This window comes from Charadrius vociferus, unplaced genomic scaffold, assembly GCF_000708025.1.
Source record: "Charadrius vociferus isolate BGI_N301 unplaced genomic scaffold, ASM70802v2 scaffold45, whole genome shotgun sequence".
Taxonomy (NCBI): Eukaryota; Metazoa; Chordata; class Aves; order Charadriiformes; family Charadriidae; genus Charadrius; species Charadrius vociferus.
The window spans coordinates 2,253,753-2,263,096 of NW_009648712.1; the positions used below are offsets into that span (position 1 = coordinate 2,253,753).

At 44.6% G+C, this 9,344-nt stretch overlaps 1 protein-coding gene across 1 annotated transcript in view; it reads left to right on the plus strand.

The window, feature by feature from the left end:
- Positions 1-9,344, plus strand: part of CABLES1 (Cdk5 and Abl enzyme substrate 1) — a 35,826-nt gene that overhangs the window by 19,535 nt on the left and 6,947 nt on the right. Inside the window, exons 4-6 of the mRNA XM_009886630.1 lie at positions 72-171; positions 1,679-1,835; positions 2,629-2,732. Of these exons, the coding sequence (XP_009884932.1) occupies positions 72-171; positions 1,679-1,835; positions 2,629-2,732 (361 nt within the window). The remainder of the gene's footprint in view (positions 1-71; positions 172-1,678; positions 1,836-2,628; positions 2,733-9,344) is intronic.

Consider the following 9,344-nt stretch of genomic DNA (forward strand, 5'->3'; position numbering starts at 1 on the left):
GCATTGGGTGGTGGAAGGTAAACAAGGTGTGTGTATTAAGAGTTGTTTCTGCTCTGGTTTCTGTTCCCCAGGGATATGAAGCTGGATGGTGGACGCCAGTGCCATTCTACCGGAGTGTGTCTCAAAGAGATAATTGGTCTTGAAGGTGTGGAGCTCGGAGCAGATGGGAAGGTGGGGATGCTTCAGTTCCTACTCCGTTAGATTTTTGTAATAAGTGAAAAAATTTTGTAACTAATAACAAGCACAGATACAAAAATAAATTATAACGTGCAGTGTAACACAATAGTTAAAGCACAGCATGTGCAAACTGAAATTCGGGAGGACTGCCCAAGCTGTCAATGCAAGGAACTCTCTTTCCTTGAAGAAATTTGCCTGTGGCAACATCCGAGTCTGCAAAGCATTACTGAATCACGCAGCCTTCCCCTGGCTCTAACAGGAGGTATCACTGCAGAGTGTGTTGTCAGATGCTTGAAAATAATTTCTGGTGAGAGTTGTAAGCTGTAATTCCATTTGCTCTCGATTTTATTTAATAAAATAAATTTTGCTTAACAGTATATTTTTCTAAAGAGCAGGAAGATAGTAGTACAAATCTGACGAGTATTTCAAACTCCAAGAGTACATTCACTTGAATAGAATAAGCAATTACAAATCTGTAGGGAGAGCGATCCGTTTTAAACAAGTATACAGAGGAGAGACAATTTTTATCATAAATTAAAACATTCTTTGCTGAAAGTTTGGTTTACTTTTTACATTTCAGTTTACCCAGTCTGCTGTCATTTATGGATTTAGAGGCCCTAGGTCAATGCTGCTACACACGGTGTGCTCACCTAAGCAGGTGTCAGGCCAGACCACCGGCTGTAAATTCCTGAGGACAATCTGTCTGCTTATAAATAAATGAAAGCTCACATGATTTATTTGATACCTGTTCTGACCTCCTCGTAAACCAGTCTAGAGTCTGAGACTCTTTTTTTTTTTTTCTTCAATATAATGTTATTTTTGGAAAATAAACCTATGAGAAGTAAGGCCAAGGGTGAAAGCACAGAATTGGTACACTCTAAAAATATTTTGTCACAAGTTATTCATTCACACTGAGTCCATGTGAGGAGGTAGTAAATGATCTCCCACAACCATTGCTGTAAACTGGTAGCTCACTTACAACACCAATAGGACTCTGCCAGACAAAATCCTAAAGGACAAAATACCGGAGAAATTGCTTAAGTTTAGCAGCGTTGAAGTGATTTGCCTCTGGCTGCGCTGTGCTGAGGGACCCATCTAGATGATGCTGTTTCAGTAAAGAAGGAGCTGAAACCTGCTACAGAGAAGGCCCAGTGAAAAAAAACAACCAAAAAAAACCAACCTGACCAAACTGACAGATTTTTAAATCTGACCCTTGAGTAGGATTTTGTAAATCCAGTGTATTAGGGCTTGTGTGTGTGTGTTTGTGGTTCTGTTGAAGAATTAATGCCTTTGCAAAAGGTTTTTTTTTGCATGGATAAACTGGCTGCACGGAAGCAAATGTAGGTGACTGGTGTTTATTCATCTGTGCCTAACTATTAAATCCAGAAAATCCTCTGCTAATTTGGCTTCTCTTGCTTCCAATTGGGATGCACCGAAGGCATCCCGCTGCAGCTGAGCTGGGCTGATAGTAACTGCCTGTCCATTCTGACTTTCTTTTTAGACGGTTTCTTATACGCAGTTCCTGTTTCCCACCAATGCTCTGGGAACTCGGAGGAACACGATAGACTCCACCTCATCCTTCTCCCAATTTCGCAATGCAAGCCATCGTAGCCTTTCTTTGGCAAGAGCTAACAGCACCCAGGGGAGCATTGATGCAGGTAACTTCTCAAGAAGCTTGTTTTAATACCCTTGGGTACCCTGGTGATAGGCAGTTATTGTGAAGGATGGACATACGTTGTGTTTTGGCCCCCTTTTTTGCTTAAATTAAGCAAAATATAGTCTCGTGTCATGGGTGAAACAGCTCATTCCCTGTTTGTTTAGCAAAGCTGGCTTACAGATGATGGGAAGTTAAGTAAATAAGTCTGCTGGTCGTATCGCCAGCCCCTGATGGCACTCGGCTTGCCTCCTCCTGTCACCGGCATTGCTTGTTCCTCCTGCATCAGGCTCATCATTACCTTCCTTTGCTATGGAAAATTTACAGTGGCAACACAGTAGTCATAAACTGAAGGTGTAAAACATCCTTGTGACCTTTGTTGGGCTGGAAAGGGCAGTGTTTACAAAACCGGGCACAAAACATAAGCCAAAGCACTATATGCTTAAGATATTTTGGCATGTTAAATGAAACAAACCAAAACATCCGCATACACAGATGAAACTTCTTGCCGAGAATAAAAGTCATTGTGGAGCTTTATATAATTTTGCAGCTCTGTACACCCTAAATTCACATTTATCAGGTAATTCATAAGCTGTAAGTCCTCTATATCTTTGCAAATTGTATTAGTATTGAAATACTTAGAGTTTTCAAGATGTAGAGAAATCTTTGACTGTCTCAGAGATCTTGCATGACGATTGTCTTGTGTGCATTATCTGTCAAACCATTGCCACTTCTGTTAAGTCCAGAGGTTTCTTGATGTAATTAATTCCTTTCTCGTATTTACCATTATTTTATAGGTAGCGACCTGGGAGACTTCGTTGAATATGACCCAAATCTTTTAGATGATCCCCAATGGCCATGCGGCAAACATAAGCGGGTTTTAATATTTCCTTCATATATGGTAAGTGCTATGCAAAATTAGGTGCAGCACAGATAAATTTTGGTAACAATATTTGGAAGGTTGAGGTTACATTTGGCCATATTTTGAGAAGATGATTATTATTTTTAATCTACTAATAGCAGCTGTTTGGAATGTTTTGTTCTAAATGACAGTTACTTACTGGGACATGTAAAAACAAACTCATGGAGGTATTACAAAAGTAAACGCTTTTATTACCGCTGTATTTCATAAACGCTTTAGATGAAAGACTTGTTCGAACAATGCATTCATTCTCTCTCATTCAGGAGAAAATTTATACTTCCTCTAATTGGCATCTATTACAAAATAGGAGGATGCCCATTAGGGTTTTTCCAAAGTCACGAAGCTGCATTTTGTTTTGATGGTTATCATTCACTCCTTGGAACAGCGCTTCGGTGTCTAGTAGAGCCTTTGTTTCCCAGGTATTTATTTCACCATGGGATAGGCCTTCCTTTAATTGCAGCAATTATGAGCAGAGCCTGTATGTTTTTCACTATGTCCAAACCCGTAACAATACAGACGCGTAACTGTTCCTTGATCTGTGCTCTAACTCGGTGTTTTCTGTGGTGAGAGACTCCTGTAGCCTTTTTTGGGTTGCACCAAGTCTGTAGACTGGTGTGCAATTTTGGCAGGACTGCTGCGAGATGCAGTGCTGTCACATGCGTGTGAGCATGTATCTGTCTGAATTATACATCCAGCATGGAAAAGCTGCTTTTTTTTTTTCCTTCAGAAGTGGTGACCTAGTACTCATCTGTATGCAAACGGGATAGGATTTGAAACACTGAGGTCTAAAGTGTTGTCCTTGTCCATGTCCTCACTTAACTTGGAACAGAGCTACGATTTAAGAAACTACTAACGTATGTAAAGATACGTTAGATCTTTGTAGAACCTATTCTGCCTCTCACCCTGGTCTTTATTTGATAATAGGGCTCTTAGGTGCTACTTCTTCAAAATAAATGGATTTTATGTGTTCTATGTAGACTGAAGCTTAACTCCTTGCTGGCAAGAGTGTTGTGCCTGTTGCACAGAAAGGCTTAATCGAGCTCTGAGGCTGCGTTTGCGCTAAATTTTCAAGTTGGAAGTCCAGTATGTCCTCTGCTTACTTTCAGCCAGTTTTACTTTTAGGGTTGGCAAGTTATTTTTTGGCTGCCAGCACACCAAGTGCCAACCTTTTATGGCAGCTACCTCTGGGTGGGAAAACATTTGTTAGGTTTTGATATGGTTATTGTCACGGACAGGGAACTGCCTTCCCTCAAACGGAAAGATGTCGTTACCTGGCATCTGAAGCAAACATAGCTTTAGCAGTCACGGCTGTGTTTCCAGCCTTCCTCAGGCTGCGAATGTGTGCCAGGCAGTCTGAGTCCTCTAGGATCACCCGAGGTCTTTGATCCCTTTTCAACTTGGTGTTGAGATGGACGTGGTTGGGAGCGCCAAAATAGGTCAGGGGAGGTCTCCGATCAGGAGGGTGTTCGATGCCCCCTTCTTTTCCATGTGCTGGTTAACCACGGCATTTTGAGGTACTTTTATTGCAATAAGGAGCTGACTGGGGATTTCCACTGTGACAGAGGTGTGATATAGCTGCTTTAAAGGTGAAAAACGGACTTCAAGGGCAGTTGTTAAAATCATCATCATTATTTGTCTAGAATATATCTGCACTGACTGGGGCCTCCCTGCTTTTTCATTATCTCTAGGAGTTAATTACTGCTGTGTCTGGAAAAATGCCTTATTTCACATTTTGGGGGTTTTTTTTGCCTGAATTTGCCTTCCAGCCGTCACTTCTTCAGCACTGCCCAAGGGTCTGCAGCACTGGCGTCTCCCTCTCTGAAGGCAAGCGCTAATCTAAGAAAGGGCTGGAGGACATTAAGTGCTGTGGTTCTCTTGTTGGCGGGAATAACTGGCAGGTGCCAGGAGCTCTCTTGTCCGAGGTCTGAGGGTTTTGCCTGCCCCTGGTCGAAGCAGCGTAGCTGTCATGCCACACAGGAGCTGCACGGCTTTGCAAGAAACCAAAGAGTGGGTTGTTGTTCTTCAGGGCTCAGCTGAGAGATTTCACAAGGGGTTGGTGCCTCCTTCGGCCCTGAGGTGGGAGAAAAGGTAGTGTTGGAGCATCCTGAGAGCTTGCGGGTTAAATAAGATTTTGCAACTCGGGCTGCGGGTAAGGAGGGCTTGTGCGTTGAGCTGGTGAATATAGGGCCATGTAGACCATGTAGGAGACTTCACTCGCATCCATATTAGACTTTCCAGACTCAGCTGGCGTTCCCCCTCCCTGCAGTTCACATCCATGTGAATGGGAGCATAATAGGCTGTAATTTCAAGTCATTTTCTTCCCCAAATATAAAAATCGTCGTATGCTGCAATTAAAGCAAATTGCTGTCTGAGGCCAGTGAGCAACCTGTGGTTTTTTCCTGACCGAGCAGAGCCATTGCGGGCGGTATCGACAGACCTCTGCCAAGTGACCGCGGGGCTGTAGAGCTGCTGGGCACAGATTGAAACCAGTCTCTGGTCCTGAGCAGTGTATAACTGTAATTACTGCCTCTTGCAAGCGCCGGAGCAGCTGAGAGCAGCTCTGATGTCAGCCCCGAACATTTCGTTGTGTGTGCAGAGCTGCAGCTTGTAATTAAAAGTTTCGTTACTTGGCCAGCGTTTAGCGTTAACACTTGGCAGCTGCAAGCTTGTAGATGTCTCACACACACCTCCCACCACCTCTTATAGATGTCGGAGCAATTAACGGAGGGGGGGAAGGGGAAGGTGTGCGAGAGGAATGCAAACTCGTGGCAGTGTGGAGGAGCGAGGCGCTGACTGCGGAATAGGGCTACATGCACCAGTATGACTCCTGGGAGCCCGGCTCGTGCTCTGCATGCCAGGATTTCTCCATCAGTAAATCTCCGTTGAGGTCTGTGTGAATGCTGCATCGGTAAACGCTGCAGGCTTTATCCTGAGGCATAGGACAGGCAAAACGTGTGGTCCTGCGTGGATTTTACTCTGAAATACGTGGGGTTAGCACCAGAGCCTATGCGACACGCCGTTCCCTCCATTTTTGTGGAGCCTGAGTTTATCATCACTGATGTTGACTTCACAGTCTTGTAACTTTACTGGGCTGAATTAGTCCTGACCCGCAGAGGATTTTTAACTGCAAGTCCTCAGCTGTTTTCAAGGAGTAGCTGAGCTTCCTCCTTGAAGACAGACGTGGGGAAGGAAGGAGAAGTGCTTTCGGTTTGGTCTTTTTTTTTTACAGCGAAGTTCCTAGCTTAAAAAGGGAGTACACTTCCCTGTCGCATTTCTGAAAGTCATACCCACAAACAGCCTGTCAGGGGGTCATTCTGAAAAAGCAGCTTCAATACTTCCCCAACACAATCTCTACAGCTTCTATTAATTGTGTTAGTCATATTTAACTTCTGGTCTACCTCAGAGAAATTATTTTGCATTATGTTGGCTTTGTAGGAGAGTCTACAATCTCTACCGCAATATAAACACTAAGAGGTAGAAGAATTTTGTGCTGGGGGGCGGGGGGAGGAGGGAAACATCATGTCACAGTTAACAGATGTCTTCCTGGCTGATACTGCTAAAACAGGAATTCTTGCAGATTCTTAGATCTCTCTAGAATGGTAACTTTTATCTACCAGACAGAGCAGTAATTTCTGTGCTCGAGTCTTGTGTTGGCCAGAGTACATCCGACCTCCTCAGTGCCCCCCGGGCCTCCCTGCATTCCTGCCAGCAGAAACAAAGTCCTGCCGTGCAGAAGGGGAAAACTCACCCTGCAGGGGGCATGCGGATGGCCCCCACGGTCCCGCTTTTTGTTGGTGGCGCAGAAACACAAGAGCGTCTTCAGCTGGCTGCTTGCGCCCTGCCAAAACTTGCAGCAAAAGAGGAAAAGCCCATATCGGTAGCATCTTGACTTTGAGTGACCCTTCTGTAATAACATCCCAGCAATATCCGTCTATGCATGCCCAAAGGGATGCGCTTGGAAATTGGTATGGGTACTTAGCTACAATTTCAGTGTATTGGTTTAATTATGTCAGAATAAGTTGGCATCTCTGCACCACTAACGAAAAAAGCACGTCGCAAAAATCTGCAGTGCTCTTAGCGTGGGCTGACCCTCAGCCTGCTTTTGCCAGGTCCTGCACCAGTGTCAAGCACAGCTGGGCTGCCTCACTAAATATTAGTCCTCCAGTGGGATTTTAAAATTAGAACCGCTTGCTGCCCTGGCCGTTTAAATCTAACAAAGGCCCTGCGTGATGATACAGCGCCGTTGGTCTCTCGCTCGCCCGTTCTGTCTTTCACAAGGAGCATCGAGGTCAGGAGTCCTCCGCTGCAGCCAGCGTCCCTCGGTGCCGTCACCCTATTCTTCGAGCCGCTTCCGTAGTTGTAAATTAAGCATCTCCAGACTGCTTTTTTATCAGCTGCTGACCTTGTACCCAAAAGTCTCAGGGAGCAGAGGATCACAATGGTAGTATATATTCCTACTTAAACCCTGTGCTCTATGCATTTGTTGCTATATTTGGCTGACATTCCAGTAAAGAACTATTTTGTAACAGTAACACACTGCATTAATTGAGAATGATTCCAGTGTGTTAACTGTATAAAATAAACTGGCATCCTTCCATGTACTTTAATTCTTTTTTTAATTATAAGTAAGGAATCACTCCCATTTTCTGTCACCATTTTAAGCCTCTGCTTTATCAGGATTTCCCATATATATGCATCTTCAGCCGTAAATATATGAATTAGGTTACTGACAGTTCCTAGCTACATAGCTGATCACCTATGGTATGCAGTAAGGTAGCCAGGCAGTGCAGAGTCATTGACTTCATTTGTTACGTGGTTGAGAACTTGCCATTGACCTACCGAAATTCTGTTAAAGGTATCAGTCTTCTGTCTGCTCTCCGTGAAGTAGATTTATCAGAGGTACCCAGTAATGACAGCTGTAGAGAGCCTGTGTGTATCCTTATGCTAGTCACCTATTTTATTCCGATTTTATCCTTCTTAAGCGGGAGATACAGGCATCTGAGGCTAGATCATCTTTTGCTGGTAGCGTGCCAAAGTAGGATTTATTTTCAACAATATTTCGTCTTGCCAGTCTTTCCAACCATTTCAGGCATCCTCCCTCCTCCCATATTTATGAAACTATATATACAGCTTTCCTATGAGAAAGCAGCTGCTTGAAAATGCTCGTGGATAACACACGAGCTAACCTCCAAGTTCAAAACTGCCAGCCATGCAAAAAGCGTGCAGAGTACAGACTTCAGCCGAAGCATTCGTCACGTTGTCCAGGCATCTGTCAGCTACCATATATCAAGGCTTTCATTTGTCTTGTGCGACTTCCATCACCAAACTAAAATATACATGCACAGATTTGTATACAGAGAACGTGAACAGAGCTCACGAAGGAGTATCGCTGAATAGCGAAGTGAAATGTGTTTTGTGCAAATAAGCTGTGAGAAACAAGACAGACATTTCTGGATGACAGAAGTTACAAACATTCGAGATTAGAGTATGAGAGAGCCGGTTTGGTGGTTCCCAGTGCCTCGCTCGTGTGCCTGACAGCTCTGGGAGTGCAGAGTGCCTGCCTACTAGGGAATAACAATATGTCCTAGAAAGCATGCTTGGATAGAAAAATGCTGTGCTACTTTTAGGGAAATATTTGCAAACCCTTCATAAAATTTGGGGCATTGGTGTTGAATGGTGCTGCTACGTGGGCAATACCAGAATTGCTCCAGACAGACAAAAATCCACACCGTTTACAGTCATGTCTTCTCAACGTGGCAGCTCCATTTGGGACTCGCGGGCAGCTCAAGCGCAATGAAATGGCCTAAAACAGAGAAGAGAAGTGTAAAAACGGAGCAGAGAGTGGGCAGCAAAGGATGACGTTAGGTCGGAGCCCTCCTGCATCTGATCCCAGCTGGTCCTTGGGGATCGCTGGGCCACCCCGGAGGTTTCCTCCTCTCCATCTCTGGTGGGCAGGGGCAGCGGCAGCGGGGTTGCTGCTCGGTGCCGAGCTGTTTGCGAGGTGCAGGAGGTTCCCCAGGCAGGAGCAGGATCAGGGACCATGATTTCTCTGTAACCTTGTGGGTGCTGTGCCCCAGCCACACAGCAAGAGGGGTGCTCGAGTGCCTGGTCAGAAAGGGATAGAACTGTAGTAACTGATTCGATCACTCAACAGGCACTAATTCAGTATTGCTTTTAAATTACCTGTCAGCAGATATTCTTCCTTTTTTTTTTTGCTGGCCCCTCTAGTGGGTAGGGTCCCACACGCACACATTTCTATAGGCACCAGCTGGGCAAACAGCATCCCCCTGCTCAAAGTTGGGCTTCTGCAGCAGCTACATAAAAAAAAAATAAATAAAAATCAAGGGGAAAAAAATAAAGTTGCACAATTCCTTTTCTTGCGAGTAAGGGCAGTTAGCTGAGCTCTCCAGCATGGCAAGATGAGACAGCTGCCTTAGAGCCAGTGTGTTCAAACATGCTGCCGTTATCCTGTTACATGAATCAAAACCAGCACACACCAGCTTTCATCTGGATTTCATTATTGTGATTTATATCATAGAGACTGTTGTCTTGCAGGAAGCAGCAGTATACGGAGTCGCTGGGTTGGGGGGG